This window comes from Rutidosis leptorrhynchoides, chromosome 1, assembly GCF_046630445.1.
Source record: "Rutidosis leptorrhynchoides isolate AG116_Rl617_1_P2 chromosome 1, CSIRO_AGI_Rlap_v1, whole genome shotgun sequence".
Taxonomy (NCBI): domain Eukaryota; kingdom Viridiplantae; phylum Streptophyta; class Magnoliopsida; order Asterales; family Asteraceae; genus Rutidosis; species Rutidosis leptorrhynchoides.
In genome coordinates, this window is record NC_092333.1 from 524330786 (window position 1) to 524347626 (window position 16841).

Below are 16841 nucleotides of genomic sequence, written 5' to 3' on the forward strand. Positions count from 1 at the left end.
TGGTTGACAAATTAAAACTCCTCGTGGTCTAATATATTTTTTCAATACAAATTATCCCACTACGAGAACAACTCAGGTATCATAGCCCCTACAAAGATGAAGTCTCGGTGTATAATATCTTGCAATGTTTTACAAATGCGTAGATGCATGGCAGCCACTAAATACACAAAACCAAAAGCTTCGGATTAATTTTCTATACATCATCTGAGGTAGCAAGAGCTGATTGCAATACATCTTCAAGATACTTCTCAGCAGCATTATACTGCCTTTTCTTGTCCTCAATTGCAAGTGCAGCAAGAGCTTTATCCTGCAACCAAAGTCACTCAAGTATTAAACAAATATACGTCATTCTCCTTAGAACTACTGCTCCATCTACCCCATTTTTTTATTAAAATAAGAAACATGTATAAGATATACAAGTTTGATACTCTTTCTGACTGAGTTTTAATGCGTATAATAGATAAAGAGTGAGTCTGTGAGTGAAAGAGTTACAGGGGGAAGGTCCTGATAGCTTCTCAAAGTATCAAGGATGGGCTTTGTCTTCTTGTCTAATTCTTTCCTATGCTCTTCCATTTCCACCAACATCCCATGACTGATCTCGGGAGTATACCCCACACGATTAAGCATTGCCTGTTACATAATTATTCCTTAATTCCCAAATTTAAAACAGATCTAAATAAACATGTTTAAGCAACAGGAAGCATGCATGGCGATAATGTGAATAACATATCCATAGAGATAATGATTCAGATGCATTGGAAAGCGTAACTACGATGAATCAATGAAACAATTCCAATTTCAATTCATGGGACGGGGCCATTTCTTATATTAGAAAATAGCATACACATCCAAAAATATGCATGTGCACATACAGATACAGAAACGAAGTATATGATTATCAAAAAGAGAGAGTATGAGTCACCAAAACAAAGATATAAAATCAAGTAGATGGACTAGAATGCAACCCAACAAGAACCATGAAAGGTAAGCATCTAACAAAAGGCTGCAATATACCTAACATATCTAACAATGAGAACACAATACTATAATGAAGTTGTATTTTTCTCTTTTGTTTTATTCTAAAGACTGTTGCAACTCCCAAAAATGAGGCGTTTGGTTGATAATGGTGTGATGGAGAATTTACTTCAAGAGTAATCTATTTATGTAGATATATCTAAGTGATATATGTCTTCAAAAAGAAAATTATGCTTGTGTGGCACCTATTTCGTTTGGCAAGCAACACATACTCCTTTTAAATAATAAAGTTGTAATCCCTAACATTTGGCTTTTAGAGTTAGAATTAATGACCATGTAGTGTATTGATTATGTGATCTCATATTGGGTTTTTCTCGTTGTAAATCACATATTAAGAAGAAAAAAAATGCTGTTGACAGTTTCTTACAAAACAAAACAGATGAAAAATTAACCTTGTAATTGGAGTATTGTTGAAGGTATTGTCTCTCTTTTGAAATCATGATTGCCAGGTTTGTTTTCCAACTCTCCATTTGTGACTCACAAGGAGCTACATCATCTTCAAGTTGAGCAAGCGTTCTGTCCAAAAAATGTTTTATAAGAACCCACCCATATGACAACCATATGTTTCCAATACAATTTTCTTTATATACGCCTAGATACTTTTATATAGAGATAATTAACATTTTGTCAAGATATCATAATCTTAACATTTAAGAGATGTTTTGAAGTGAGTCTAATGAAATTACCTAGACTTAAAATGCACCAATGACAACAACAACAACAACAACAACAACAACAATACCCAATTCCACTAAAATGCACCAATGAGATAAATGTAGTATACTGCAGTAACATCAAGGTTTTATAACTAACATTCGGAAAACGGTAGTGATATCTGGGATTTACCTTTTCAAATAAGTCAATCTTGCTATGGCCTTCCGAGTGTAATCAAGAAGAATCTTGGATTCTTTCTGCACTTTAGCTCTCTTATCCTCTACTCCCGTCTTTCTTAGTGAAACGTCTCCCATAGCCACAAGAAAACTACACACAGCTCTCCAAGTAAATACTTCAGCAACCAAACAAACATAAACATTAAAATAAACAAATAAAAAGATAGCAAACACGTATCACTCACCTACTCAGCTCAGTGTCCCTAATATTCAACAAATTCGCCACATTAGCCAAAACCTGTGACGACGAAACAACATTTGCTGGCAAACCTTCTTGTGCTAACCCCACATTCTCTAAAATCTCTCTAATCCTTGCAGCTAAGATACCGAAATAATAAAAGATCCACACAATTCAGACTATCTCAAAAGTAATACTAAAATTTTATCACAGACAAAGGGAAGCATGTAAAAACACTAGATATGAAATTTGGGCACACTGTTACTATCATAGACTACTAGTGAACTACTTATTAAAATTATAAAATAAATAATAACTAAAATCGCGAACATTAAGTAAATTAACAGGTAATGTAGAACTCAAATCACATCAATAAATGTACAGAAGCAATAAAGGTAACAACCTTGAGAGCGATATTCGGAAGCTTTAAGTCGAAAATCATTTGCAATGATGGAAGCAGCTTGTGTTTTGGCTTGAGAAATAGTGGCTAAATTATGTAAATGAGAAATGTTACGAGGTGTATATTCAAAATCAGGAACATGATCTTTACCAGCAGCATCGAATTGAGAAGACAGCCATGATTTCACTTCACCAATTCGATTTGTATCGAAAGATCCACTGCTTGATTTTGATAATAATAATAATAATGATGATTCGTTTGATGACAGATCAAGTGTATCGCTCATTTTGTCTCGATTGGATTAAGGAATGGTATTTAGGGTTTGGTGATTTTGATTTGATTTGATTTAAAGTTATCAGAAATAGAAATAGAAATAGAAATTGGGAGGGATTTGATTTTAGGCCGCGCAAAAGAACATACTTTTCCAAATTGCTTGTTTTCGAGTTTTGCACTAAGTTGAAGTTTAATCTTTGAACTCAATTATACTTATGATCTCTTATAAACATTTTCTTAATAAGTACATAAAAAGGTTAGATATATCCATTGATTATCGACTATATATTATACTGTAAGTATCAAATCACCTTTTTAATGAGAACTCTAGTTTCTAATATAAATATAAATTAGGAAAGGCACACATTTTAGGCTTATTTAAAATATGTTTGAATTCTTTCAATTTTCTTAGAAATACTCGATTTTTGTTAGAATTACTCGAATAAAGTTTTTTTTTTAATTTAGCGCGATTTAGAGTCTAGGATTTATATTTTGGGGGTTTAGGGATTTAGGATTTAGATTTAGTGTTTAACACGAACGGGTTAGAGTTTAAGGTTTAGGTTTTAAAGTTTTGGGTTTAGGTATCAACACCAAAACATTAAACTCTAAATCGAGCTAAAAAAAAAATACCTATTTCGAGTAGTTCTAACAAATGCATAGTAGTTCTAACAAAATTGGAGGAATTCGAACATGTTCTAAATAACCCTAAGATGTGTATCCTGTCTAATTTTTGTTAGAAGTGAGAGTTCTTAAAGTTCTCTCAATAACTCTCGATAACTAGGTTCTCATTGAATCCTCGGCCATTATTATATTGATTTAAAAGTGACCTTGTCGAATAATAATATACTTCTATTCATAGGAACGAGATCGTCTTTAACAATTAAATGGTTAAGAAGTCTGAGATATTTGATTTTGTTTGTATCCTTTCATTTTATTGGATGAGATATAGAGGGAAATTTAATATTTTTTTGGGCATCTTGCCTCATGAATATGTTGTAATTGGTGATTTTGAGGTTGTTTTAGGGTATGTTCAAGAGTTTTAATTTAGAGTGAAATGAAAGAGAAATAAAATAAATACAAGTAGTGTTATTGAGTTTTAACAGGTAGGAAATGAAATGAAAGTGATGAAATATTTTAGTGCATTTTTCTTTTCATCTTTCATTCTAAATTGAAATGTTACAACTCCCTCCCATTTCATTTAACTTCGTTTTATTTCTTTTTCTTTATAATTAAACTCTATAATAGACCCTTAGAGTGAGAGTATGTATTTATGAAATTTTATTCGTTTAAAAAATAATACCTCTACTCATGTTATCGTTCATTACGGTTGTTTTTAATAACTGTCGTTAAAAATATAAATTAGCTATTAACCTATCATTTAATAACGTCTTAACTAAAAATAACGATATTTTTCTTTTTAGCTAACATTTAGTATAAACACTTTAAATTAATAATAACGATGATAGGTTATCTTTTATGGAAAATGTTTTAAAAAAAAAATTGCCTTTTAATAAAAGAATTTTGATGTTATTCTTGAAGATTGATACATTGTTAAATTAAATATGTTTTAAAGTGTTGTAGCCTACGTGAAATGATAACATAGTAGTGGTGTAGGAATCACAGCTCTATTTTTTATTTTTTATTTATTTTCTTTTTTTAAAAGATTGAAACTTTTATATAACACAAGACCTTCATTAAAAAATGAAGAAACATAGGCAACGAAGTCAAAACAATCACAAAAACACGTGCACTAACCCTACAACAAACACAACCGACCCACACAAATACAAATAACTATAACAACAACGTGAGCTGAATCACGGCTCTATTTAGACCATTTGTAGTGGGAGTTGGTGTTGTGAGTTCGTGTTGTGCACATTTTTTATGACTATGACGTGTTGTGTTGTGTTGTGTTGTGGAGTAGTGGTGGAGTAGTGAGTTGGTGTTGTGTTAGTGGAAAGCTGATGTGGCATTTAATTTTGAATTTTTCTGTTTTATTTCCAACGGCTCAATTTCACAAACCAATAGGATTTCGCCACGTCATCCAGACGGCCGTTGGGGTAGCCGTTGCACCCAGCAAAACGCGGCCAAAACGCGGTCAAAAAACGCGGCGATACGGCGGGGGCCGGCGTTTTGGTGCTGCCACGTCGGTGCCAACGCCGTTGGTGGCCTCCCGATACAAACGGTCTTAGTAGCCGAACCTCTGCCGCATGAAAACCATCGTCTCAATGATTAATATTTTAATACGGCTTTATTTATGCTACTTTTGTTTGGGGAGGTGATATTTCAACACAATAATAGAATCAAAATCAAACTTTACAACCAAACCAATCCCATACAAACACATGTTGAAATCATCATCAGACCCACCGTCACCGTCAGCATTATCCAGCGATTTCGTTTAATTGATTTTCCTCTTTCACTACACACATTTCCTCTCAAATTCACTTCCATCCATTCATCTCTCTCTCTCTCTCTATTATCATCATCTTTTTAATGTCAATATTCTATTCGGATTGAATTACTAATCCTAACTTGATAACCCCTTTACACAACAAATTAGTAATCATAGATCAAACACATAAATGAAGAGGATGGTGAAAACAATTAACTGTAACAGTCAAAATCCAACTGTGTTTTTGATTGTTAATGCTTACCCTAAAAGGTATTCTTCCAAGATTCCATCTGTTTTAGTCCTTTTCTTGGGCCTTGGTTTCATAGATTGGTAGGTTTCATTTTATATCCGATTTCATAATTAGGGTTTTATATTTTCTTGTTTATTCTGGTATAAAATAAAATTCATCTCGTAGATGTAATTTACATCTGGGTATAGCAATTATTGTTCTGTGAAGATATTTGTTTGCTGATTTATACAAAAAGTTTGGATCTTGAATATAAATTTAGTTTTTTTTTTCATTTCTTTTCAATATGAAAGTTGAAGTTGATTTTTTATCTGGTTAGGTTTGTAGATTTTTTTTTTTTTTGTTTTTTTGTTTAGTGTTTGATGTGCTGTTGATTAAAGGCAACTATAGTGGCTGTTTTTATTGTGTAATATGTAGAGGGTGATATGGATATAATTGATGAATAATTATTAGGTTTGTTTTATGTAAAAATAAAATAAAAATAAAAATAAAAATGTGCCTTGTGATGAAAAATTCGAATCCACGGTCTCAACTGGGTGCTCTTCGAAGTATGATTTCGTGAGATGGGAGATTATCTTCGCACGAATCTTTTAATGTTAAATCATCATCATCATCATCCTTCAACTGTTTTGTCAATGGATTCAAGCGCTTCGTCTTCTCATGATGATTTGGACCTCGAAATGAGTCACCAAATTAACCTTACGCTTCCTCCCGATATTAATTTGCCCTTGTCAGCTGAACGAAGCTCCCCACCGCAGTCATGGAATCAAGATCAGTGCGAAGTTCTTGATAATGGGGTCGGGTTAGTGTCTCAATTGTATGAAACCGAAAGCTTCCTTAATGTCCCGAAAGTTGGGAGAAAATGTGCCAAAAGATTGGATAGCATATGGGGTGCGTGGTTTTTCTTTAGTTTTTATTTTAGGCCGGTCTTAAATGACAAATCGAAAGCGAAGATAGTGAGAGACGGTAATGGGGTGTCAGGGTTCGATAAATCGGATCTAAACCTTGATGTTTTCATGGTTCAACATGATATGGAAAACATGTACATGTGGGTGTTTAAAGAAAGGCCCGAAAACGCACTCGGTAAGATGCAATTACGAAGCTATATGAATGGCCATTCACGACAAGGTGAACGTCCTTTTCCTTTTAGTGTCGATAAGGGTTTTGTCCGATCTCATAGGATGCAACGCAAGCATTATAGAGGGCTTTCGAATCCGCAATGTGTTCACGGTATTGAAGTTGTTCCGTCACCTAATCTTGCCGTACTCGATGAAGATGAACTCAAAAGATGGAAAGAACTCACGGGTCGGGATCTTAATTTCTTGATCCCACCCGAAGCTAGTGATTTCAGCTCTTGGAGAAATCTTCCAAATACCGAATTCGAACTTGAGAGGCCACCAACAATAAAGAATAATAACGCGAGTTCTCAATCTAAGAAGTTGCTTAATGGGTCGGGTTTAAATTTGTCAACACAACCTTCTAACACCGTCAATGGAGATGCAAATGGAATTGATCTATCTTCATCTATTTGCAACAAGAAAAGGAAGGATTTGTTCCCAAATGGAAACGATGAAGATATATGTTTGACGGTTACTCGTCCTCCATCAGATCGATTACCGAATATGGAAATTAATCCAAACGAGCCGCATTGGTTGAATGACTTCAGCGGGGTCGTAAGGAACGCTTGTGGGCCCGTGACAGCTGCAAAAACAATATATGAAGATGAACAAGGGTACTTGGTTGTTATAAGCTTGCCATTTGTTGATCTTCAAAAGGTTAAAGTTTCATGGCGCAACACCCTTACACATGGAATCATTAAAGTATCTTGTGTAAGCACATCTCGGATGCCATTTATCAAAAGGCGGGACCGCACCTTCAAACTTACAGACCCGTATATGGAACATTGCCCGCCCGGAGAATTCGTCCGAGAAATCCCGCTTTCAACTCGTATCCCGGAAGATGCCAACATAGAAGCGTATTATGACGGGCCTGGAACAATGCTCGAGATTTTGGTGCCGAAGCTTCGAGAAGGGCCTGAAGAACACGAGGTACGTGTGTGCCTTCGTCCTCATCTTGTTGGTAACGATCTTATGTTGACTTGAGAATGGGCATCCCGCAAGGTAATTAATAGTAGGTTTCGGTTTCTAGTTTAGTAATCTTAGTTGGTATGTATTGTGTGAAATAGTATGTAATGTCTCATAGCCAATCTTTTATTAGCATCCTAGATTGGTTTCTAGAATAATACCAAGCTGTAGCCACAAGAATTGTCATATTATATATATTTGATTCAACATAAGCAATAGATGTTTTCATTCATGTTCTGTTTATGGTTGAAAGCCTCAATATTTACGCTTTAATTGCTGCTGCCTTCATAGAAGCTGGGATACTTGAAAATTTGTTGGGCCATATCAAATTCTGACTTTACTTTTTTTGTGAATTATTGAAAGTGTTGTCATGCCCTTTTTTTTCATGGTGGGAGAATATCACCATGAATCTTAATATGTAATCAAATTGTTGTTTTCCCAATTTGGGTGGTTGTCTATTTTCTTTCTTTTTCTTTTTTTGTTGGCCAACTCGATTAGTTGACAGGTTCGTGGTGTCCTTTTCGTATAAACGAGTTCTTTTTTGTTAGTTTTTTCAACGGCTCTATGTAACAGCTAGAGATAACTGAGCGTACAAATTTAAAATTTGCTAATCCTATTGTCCGTCGCAGAACTCGGGAGTACTTGGCAAAAAAGGTCTCTTGATTACTCGGTCCAATCACTCGATCAAACTCGGTCAAACTTAGTCGAACATCCGAGTACTCCCTGAAATTCCCGAATGAGTAAACCCCCAATAGCAATTTAGTGATTTTCGCAACCTTGAATAGTCGTCAGTTTTGTCTGCCAGGTGTATTAACTGGGTTGGACTAATGTCTTCTAATTTGTGCTGGTGTTGATACATAAAAAAAAAAAAAATTGGTTTTGGGTGGTGTTAGTTGGGGTTACTATTTGAATTATGTGGAGGGATATGTCCAAAGTCTTTTGGTGAGTGTGGATGGTGACATGGAAAAAGCACGTGCAGGTGGTTGTAGTGTCACACTGTTAACACTGAGTTTAATAATTTTAGTGAACCTTACTTTCTTTGACTAGGATCTGAGAGATTCTTGAGCTCTAAAATTGGGAGAGAATCGATAACATGCAGATATTGTGATGCGTTGAGAAGCAAACACTATGTGACTTCTCCCATCAAGGGCGGAGCTTTCTTAGGGCTGGAGGGGGTCCTCGCCCCTCCAAATGTTTGAATAGTTAGCGGGGATTTTTGGCATTATGAATTACGGACGTTTGAGCTTTTGAATCAACTAAAACGGAATCTGTATGAAGGAAATATGACCAAAATAGTGAAGACTCGCAAAATTTACGAGTTGACACCGTTTTGGTTATATCTTTTTCAAACCGACTCGGATTTAGTTGTTTCAAAAGCTTAAACGCTCGTAACTCAAATGACTAGAAATTTCATTTTGATTATTACATGAAATAAGGAACTACGGGTCCCGGTGAGGCCATTTCCTCTCGGGGATATCACCACTCAAAATTAATATTTTTCACTAAAATCATATAGTATCTCGAAATAATATTTCATGTTCGGCTCCTCCAAAACAATTGCTCAAGCTCGGCCACTCTGACCCCAGTCTTCAGTCTACTTCATTAAGTGCAACATATGACTTTCAAGAAGAAAGTACTATATATAAATATAAAACTGATTAGCAAAACTAATAGTTACGACGAAGTATTTGGTTGTCTCCATTACGTGCTTCGAAAGAGCCAAGGACCCTGTCAAGAAAATCAGAACAGCCCTTTGCCAGCAAAAAACATTATTTTGTGTATATGTTATGTTTCATATTTGTCGTTCACCATCTTAGACATAAGTGTAAGTGTGTAACATTATGAATTAATAAAAAATGGGTTGGCTACTTGGCTCAACTAAATACATTGCAATATTTTTTATTTTATGTTTATATAACTTTTCAAATGTCCGATTCGTTCTTAGGTGTATATAGTAATGTACTTCATGTGACAAATTCTATGAATTTTATTTTGTAAACGTTTTATGTTAATGCAACATATCTCTGAATTGAAATGATACGTGCACTCTCTTATTTATCTCTCATAATCTAATTGGCATTCATTTTGTGAATATCTTTTTGTAAATATTTTGTAAACATATCATATCTCTTCAAGATAAATCTAATCTACTGGATATTAAACAAATATGCATGAAATATGCAGGACAAACTATTTCACTGCTACTACAGCTTACAGACCAGGACAATGGATGGCAAGGGCAAGCCAGCACCAAACCAGACTCCTCCACATTATACATCAATTACTAAAGAGTACCTAATTACTTAGGTTTAATCGGTTTCTCACAAGTCGCAATTACAACAATATAACTAGCGAGGCTTACAGAACCTCATTCATCAACTCCATTTCTACCTGCAATGTAAAAGCAACTTTAGCATACAAGCACATAAAACAATCCACTACCATTTGTCTATTTCATCTATTGAGAAACAGCCAGTAACTCCAGTAAGGGTAAAAGAAAGCAAAACGGCCATGTTGAAAAGCGAAAAAAACAGAAAAGCTTACCTTCTTCTAGACCTTGTAACTCTCATGCTGGAAACATGTCCGGCATTAGAATCAGCCTTCTCAGAAGCATTGCTGATTTTCTTGGCTCTATGCCTTGCAGTTCCTGTAAATATCATCATGTTAATTTACAAACGGTGTACTTTATATAATTGCATGAAACTAATCAAAATATAAGCCTACCTTTAGGGATAACTAAGGGAGATTGGACCTCATCATCACATGGTTCTGACTGAATCACTTGACTAGATGCATGTGAACATTCTTCATTGTCAACTGGTTCTGAAGCATTTTCATTACTAGAAACATTAGACTTCTCCGAGTCAACAGGCTTTGACTCATTTTCATTACTAGGATCAACAGAATTTTCTTCCATCGTAGGATCCATGACCTCACCATCTGTAGAAAATTAATATTAATATAAATATATAAATATACAAATATAAATATAAATTAGAAATATTCTAGACGTATAATTTCTGTCTTAAGCAGGTATTAAAGCTTTGAATTAGTCTCATCTTCCATTTGTACAAACCTTCGGCATCTTCAGATTCGGCACTTTCGTCTTCGATATTCGCATCCAAGGTCATGTTTTTGATGGCATCAGCTTTTTGTTGATGAATAGCTGCATTTCTTGCTGTAAGTTCTTGTTCCTTCTTATCGATGTGATACTTGCTAACCTTGTCCTCAAACTCTTCAATGCACGTCTTCAGTTCTGGTTTGGCAAACTTCTTACCCTAAAGACCAATATAAAAGCACACAATATAAATATAAATCATGTTTAAGGAAAAGTTCGAACATATCTAGTTTATATACATAAATCATAAAATGTACCGTACCTTGTTTATTATGCTTCTAAAATGCTCCATCACATCTTCATTGGATAAAACATGCTCATAGACTTTAAATAATTCCACCAACTTCTTAATGCCTTTGTCAGTAAAAGATAGCTGTGAAAGACAATATGATATGTTTTCCCACTGTCTAGCATCTGCAAGAAAAAGCCATTGATGGAAAACAACACAACTTTATCAAAACTGAAAAGAAATTATACTATAAATAAATCTTGTGGTCCAGTTACATATAGATATACATAGATATATTTTGCTAATAAGAAATCAGATTCTTCATAGTAACGAACTTCACTGGGGAAACGCGAAAAACAACCAAAAAGGTGTTATAGTAAACAGTTAGAAAATGAATTATAAGAAAACGGCATTTATATCCTAGGAAGGTTGTTCCCAAAAGACAGTAGTGGTTACAATACTAGGATTGACATAGCAACATGAGATCATCAGGCAATGGTAAAATGTTGTTGGGGATTATTTACCTGTGACACCATTAAATCTATAGCATAACTTTTCAACAAGAGCTTCCATTTGCTTGTCCTAAAAAATATAAAACGCCAGGTCAATGGTTGTCTTTATAAATAAATAATGCCACAAAAAATGAACTATTTCTACCTTCTTGATTGAACCGATCAAGAACTGCATAATGTTGAAAAAGGATTCTCTTTTCAAGTCCTGGTTTGATAGCTTGCCAAGGATATCCGGCAATAAATTATATATAGGATTATTCCCTGAAAAAAAATAAGACAGGTGATTAGTAGGGAATTATTTGACACTCCATTTATGCAACCAAACTACAAGATCACTCATTATTAAAGAGTGTGCAGTATGCATTAACGTCTACCTTTCTTTGACAACTCATTGAAAAATAGTTTTGCCAGATTCGAAATCCTTTCATCTTCATCTTCTAGTCGCATTGCCATCTCATTTATATGGCCTTTTACCTAACAAATAAGAGATCATTGTCAGAATCAGCCTATATCTACAAATATATAGTTACATCTGAATATCCAACCTTCATCATGTCATTGAGAATGAGATGAGAGAGAACTAAAACAGCATTCTTCCTAACAGAAACTGAAGGATCGTGCAGCCTTGAGTACATATTTTCAGTCCATGGTTCCAAAAGATTCGGAAACCGAACTGCCAGGTCACCAAGAGCAATTGTACAGTTGGAGCGAACAGTTTCTGATGGTGCACTCTCCACAACAGTGAATAGAATCTGGAGATTTGCTTCGCTGGAACATAATTTACACATTAAATGTTTTATAAAATCAGTTATAAGGATTATAAAAAGTGAACAAGCAAATGACTAGGAAAACCTACCAAAAGTTAGCATCGATAATCATCAATTTGCATAAGGCAAGCATCCCAGATGCCTGTAATTCAGGATACTAAAGTAGAAATGGAATCCATGTCAGCATAGATAACTTATATTACTGAAATCCCCCAACTCAAAATGAAAAAGAGAAAAAGATTAAAAAAAAAAAATCACCTTCTGCATCAAACTGAAGTTTCTACACAACTTTGACAGAAATGATGAACAATGTCCGATCAAGTTTTTTTCAGTAGAAGCACCAGAAACAATTTCTTTCTCTGCCCTTTCAGATAAGATGTCAAGCAATGCATCTTCCGATGCAGCAACACCTAATTCCGCATTTATATCATCCTCCTAAATCACATCAAGAAGACAGTGATGAAAAACAAGAAATATTAAAAAACAAAAAAAAAAAAAACAAGAAAGTCTATACAAAAGGATCATGAAGAAATACATATACATTTCTTAGTAATAACATTTGGGTTGTAATTACCACTCACCTTGGGTTCAGTAGGAGGTTTACCACCATTATCGCCAGCATTGTGGCCTTCTGCAGCCATTTTTTCTTTCTTTGCTTTCTCCTTTTGGATCTTCCTTACACAAGATTCAATATACACCAGTTGATTCATGGCAACATGGCTTATAACATATAGGAATCTACTTAGTTTAGTAACTTGAACTGTGGTAATGACATTTGAGCCTCCACCATCAGCATCATTCAGCAACTCAACTCCAATAACAGAATTATGAGATTTTTTTACCAAATTAGCTGCTAGGGTTTCTGGGGAAGGATGTATAGCATATATTGTACTGATTGCTTTATCAGCAGCAGCATACCATATATGTTCAGGAAGCCATGTTCCAGTAATCAAACTGTCTAAAACACCAAATACCCTGGTCCCATGATTAGTCAACAGAGTTTTTTGGTCATCAGGAGACAACCTTTGAAGTGCTATACAAGCTGTTCTTGCAAGCAAAGGTTCAACCTTTGCCCAACGACCAAAACCAATATCTATGATGTCTTGTAGATGAGAGCTAAGAACATCAGATGATGATTTTGCAGCCATACACAGTATAGATAGAGCACCACGACTACGTTCTGCACTAGTTCCATTAACGTTGAAGCAGAAGTAATCCCATAATGCTGAGATCTGACACCATATAAGAATATAAGAAGTTCATTAAACATTAAGCATATAATCATAGAAAGAAAACCTACTTAAAAAAATTGAAAATAAGTACATGCTCATAGGTATATAGCAGTATAATATAACATACCGCACTAGCAGAGATATCCCCTTTAGACACCAGTGCTCCAACAATGAACTCCAATGCTGCAAGGTCTCCAATGTTTGAATCAGTGGCAAGAGTTATCAGATTCTTAGCAGTTTCAATTGGGCTCTTCGTAATGTAAATTGTAACAAATGCATTCTCCACAGCCTCAAAAATAGATTTGTCTTGAGAAAATACCTATATACATGATAAGGACAGTGTGAAATTAAAAGTTAGAAAAATAAGAAAAAGTAAATAACCAAAAAACAAGATATATTAGATATATTAGTGATTCACCAGTGGCAACATCTTTCTCAGGCAAGCTTCTGAACCATCAATCTGAAACTGTTTGCACCTCATTAGCAATAAAATTGTGTTTTCAACATCAGATGCTGATGACGAAGCCATTAATTGGACAAGGGTTGGCATTGTGTCAGATATAGATTGAGAAAAACGCAATCCCGCCTCAAGTGATGCAATCAAACTTCTAGTTTGTTCCAAATTCCCAACATCGGGTACTGAACTATCTATTTGAGTGCTTTGTTCATCTTCATTAGGCACACAACTGTCTGACAAACTATCAATCTGCTCTTTAGAAACTTCATCCTTGTCTTCAACTAAACCATCATCATCATCATCTTCATTACCAGTATCTCTATCCAAAACACTTTCAGATGAAGCACGAGGTTCAAGTTCATTTAGCTTCTTTGTGTACTGTTTTAGGGTTGCCTCAAATGAAGACACGCGCAATTGTGGTCCAAATGGGTTGTGTTGCAACATCATAATAAGTAGATTCAGTGCATATTTTCTAACTATAGCACTCTTATCTTCCAATCTCCCAGCAGCTACTACAGCAACTTCATTCCATAAACCAATCGATAAACAATGTTCTTCACACAGTTCAACCCATACCTGTAATACCCGACTTCTAGTATAGGCTGAAACATCCCTAGCACGTTCTAACAAGATTTCCAACATCGCCTGTTTGGCCCGAAGCCGAATAGACTTTGAACTTACTTCACCTTCAATATCATTAAATGCTTTTGCTACCAGCTTACCCAATACACCAACAAGAGCATTCCTTATCTTGTATGACTCCCCACCAAAATGTGGAACCAATAAACCAATGTTGGTTGAAATTAACTTAGGCAAACGATCAGCAATCTCTACAAGAAACCTCCCAATATTTTCAGCTCCAACAGTGTCTTTTACATAATCTTTTGGATTAGTTCTCCCGATTTCTCTAACGAGAGATATAGCCAGGCTTCCATCAGCATACTTTTTTTCGGCCCAAGCAGCAGCATCAGCCAAGTGTATAACAGCAAAATCATGTTTATGAAGTAAGTGCAGGATTGATGCACAAGATTGTGCCAAAAAGTGGTATTTGGTTGCACAAGTTCCAATGACACGACATAAAGCTTCCTTTGCCTCAGCATCCTTCAACACTGTTGCACTCTCGAACATAGATAATGAATTTCTACAACACACCAAAACATGTACTTGTAAGTAAAATAATGCTTCAAATATATATATACACACACACACACACAAAACATATACAGTCTATTGATTCAAGCTAAACAGATATTCTACACTAAGGTTACCCGGCATACCTCACTACAAAAGACAAGTAATTTTCATCTGGATCTGAAGATCCGAACAGCAATGAGAGGTTGATCTCCAGGGAATTTGCAATCGCGTTTAGTATACGGCCCCTCTGGGCCTCCCAATTCCATGAACTGGCAGGATGTTTTTTCCGGCCACTTGGCAGCACCTTGAAGATAAAGAAGGTTAATCTTATTTAGCTAACATACTTAATAAATGCAGTTAATTCTATATAATGATTCATGAATGCAAAATTATGCTGATCACGTATTAAATCCTCATCAAAGTTTATCAATCGCCAGTACAGCAATCATAACATTTTCCAACATATATGCCTAGTGTTCCTACTTCCTACTTATGCCTGCTAAGTATTATCCATAAAAGTAGACAGCAATAAGGTTCCAGGTTTAGTAAACCCTGAATATAAACCAAACTAATAATATTAGCAGTTTACTTGTTTAACTGATACATTAGAAATTATTATTATCATTATTCCTAACTTGACATTCACTCTAATTCATCTATGGCTGAAAGTAGGAACTAATTAAACTAAAACAATCAAAACATGTTACCAACAACAGCTCAGCATTTACGTAATCAAATTCTAATGTTAATTGGATGATGAATGATATAACATAATCAGCTATTATTTAGAGAGAAATAGAAAGATACTTTGGTAGTGTTGCTAGAAACACTGTTTGATTCCTGAGATATAACCACATGTATAAGAAAAAACGTATATATCTTAAACGCATTCCGATGCGAATTGACTCGATCGAGCATTCCGTCACCATTATCGTCTTCACATCCATTGTTAACAGGCGAATTCGGAACCCTAAAAAGTGAATCGATATTGGGAACCAAAACACTAAAGTTTGACCTAAGACTCTCAACTATATTAAACTTACAACCAGGAGTTAGGTCGTTGAAACCCTTAATTAACGAGTAGATCCGATCGAATACGTCTTGTTCTTCGACACAGAACAACTCCTTATCAGATAAATCAAATGATACACCTGTAATTTGAAATTATACAAGTGTTCTGAGTTGTAATTGAAGTGAAATTAAAGATGTGAATGTGAATGGGGGAAATTGAGATAGTAGTAGTACCTTTTACGAATTCTTCGAGATCTGAAGGACGGAGAGAGGAGATGGAGGTAGGGTTTTGAACGGAGAGATGACCGGAATTTTGGTCGAAGTCTTCTTGTTCGAGGGAAATTAGGGTTTTGGGGAACACGAAGGTTGCAGACATGATGGAGAAGATGAATGAGATAAGCGGCGCGTGTTCGTTTTGATTTGAAAATTTGGAGGAGTTTGAAATGGTATAGAGGAGCGGGAAATGAAATTTTGTTGAAGTAGATGCAGCGGTAATGTTATACACTTGGGGAGTTACGCTTACATAAATTTAAAAAACGTACTCAACCAATTTTTAATGTCCTCCTGTTTTTTTTTTTTTTTATCAAAAAGCTGTGTTTTTCGTGTTTTTATGAAAGTAGAACTCCATGCTAATAAATAAAGGGAGATGATATATCCACACTCCATTTTACTTGTTCCACCATTGAATTATAGTTTGTTCCCAAAATATCCTTACATATAATTTAACAAAAAACTTTAAATAATTTTTGTAAACTTAATTAAGGGTTTTTTAGTAAATTTTGGTGTAACAAGTAAATTGGATGTTGGAAATATCATCTCCTATAAATTAAGACTACTGTACTGTTTGTTTTTTAAGATGTTTTTGTTTGAAGACCATGT

The 16841-nt window shown here is 35.0% G+C and overlaps 3 protein-coding genes across 3 annotated transcripts; 1 reads left to right on the plus strand and 2 right to left on the minus strand.

The window, feature by feature from the left end:
- Positions 1–4: 4 nt before the first annotated feature.
- Positions 5–2984, minus strand: LOC139877141 (AUGMIN subunit 1-like). Its single transcript, XM_071864561.1, has 6 exons — positions 2507–2984; positions 2111–2243; positions 1882–2016; positions 1428–1551; positions 493–630; positions 5–307 (listed from the first exon to the last, which is right to left on the minus strand). The coding sequence occupies exons 1-6, from the start codon at positions 2787–2789 to the stop codon at positions 194–196; spliced, it is 927 nt and encodes a 308-aa protein (XP_071720662.1). The 5' UTR covers positions 2790–2984; the 3' UTR covers positions 5–193.
- Positions 2985–5900: 2916 nt separating this feature from the next.
- LOC139877152 (uncharacterized) lies at positions 5901–7745 on the plus strand. The gene has a single exon (XM_071864569.1). The coding sequence runs from the start codon at positions 5982–5984 to the stop codon at positions 7518–7520; it is 1539 nt and encodes a 512-aa protein (XP_071720670.1). The 5' UTR covers positions 5901–5981; the 3' UTR covers positions 7521–7745.
- Positions 7746–9658: 1913 nt separating this feature from the next.
- On the minus strand, positions 9659–16338 carry LOC139877162 (condensin-1 complex subunit CAP-D2). The gene is made up of 17 exons (XM_071864579.1): positions 16197–16338; positions 15759–16102; positions 15095–15255; positions 13779–14958; positions 13488–13679; positions 12710–13360; positions 12387–12560; positions 12218–12285; positions 11907–12129; positions 11736–11835; positions 11507–11622; positions 11374–11431; positions 10883–11034; positions 10573–10780; positions 10227–10445; positions 10047–10149; positions 9659–9893 (listed from the first exon to the last, which is right to left on the minus strand). Exons 1-17 carry the CDS (start codon positions 16336–16338, stop codon positions 9890–9892), a joined length of 4095 nt encoding a protein of 1364 aa, XP_071720680.1. The 3' UTR covers positions 9659–9889.
- Positions 16339–16841: the final 503 nt, after the last annotated feature.

Coding starts and splice junctions, on each gene's coding strand:
- LOC139877162 (XM_071864579.1), bottom strand. CDS start 16,338: ATGTCTGCAACCTTCGTGTTCCCCAAAACCCTAATTTCCCTCGAACAA. Junction 12,286..12,386: donor ACTTCAGTTTGATGCAGAAG/GTGATTTTTTTT, acceptor TTTCTACTTTAG/TATCCTGAATTACAGGCATC. Junction 11,432..11,506: donor TGATCGGTTCAATCAAGAAG/GTAGAAATAGTT, acceptor TATATTTTTTAG/GACAAGCAAATGGAAGCTCT.
- LOC139877141 (XM_071864561.1), bottom strand. CDS start 2,789: ATGAGCGATACACTTGATCTGTCATCAAACGAATCATCATTATTATTA. Junction 2,244..2,506: donor TTCCGAATATCGCTCTCAAG/GTTGTTACCTTT, acceptor TCGGTATCTTAG/CTGCAAGGATTAGAGAGATT. Junction 631..1,427: donor AACAATACTCCAATTACAAG/GTTAATTTTTCA, acceptor ATTATGTAACAG/GCAATGCTTAATCGTGTGGG.
- LOC139877152 (XM_071864569.1), top strand. CDS start 5,982: ATGGGAGATTATCTTCGCACGAATCTTTTAATGTTAAATCATCATCAT.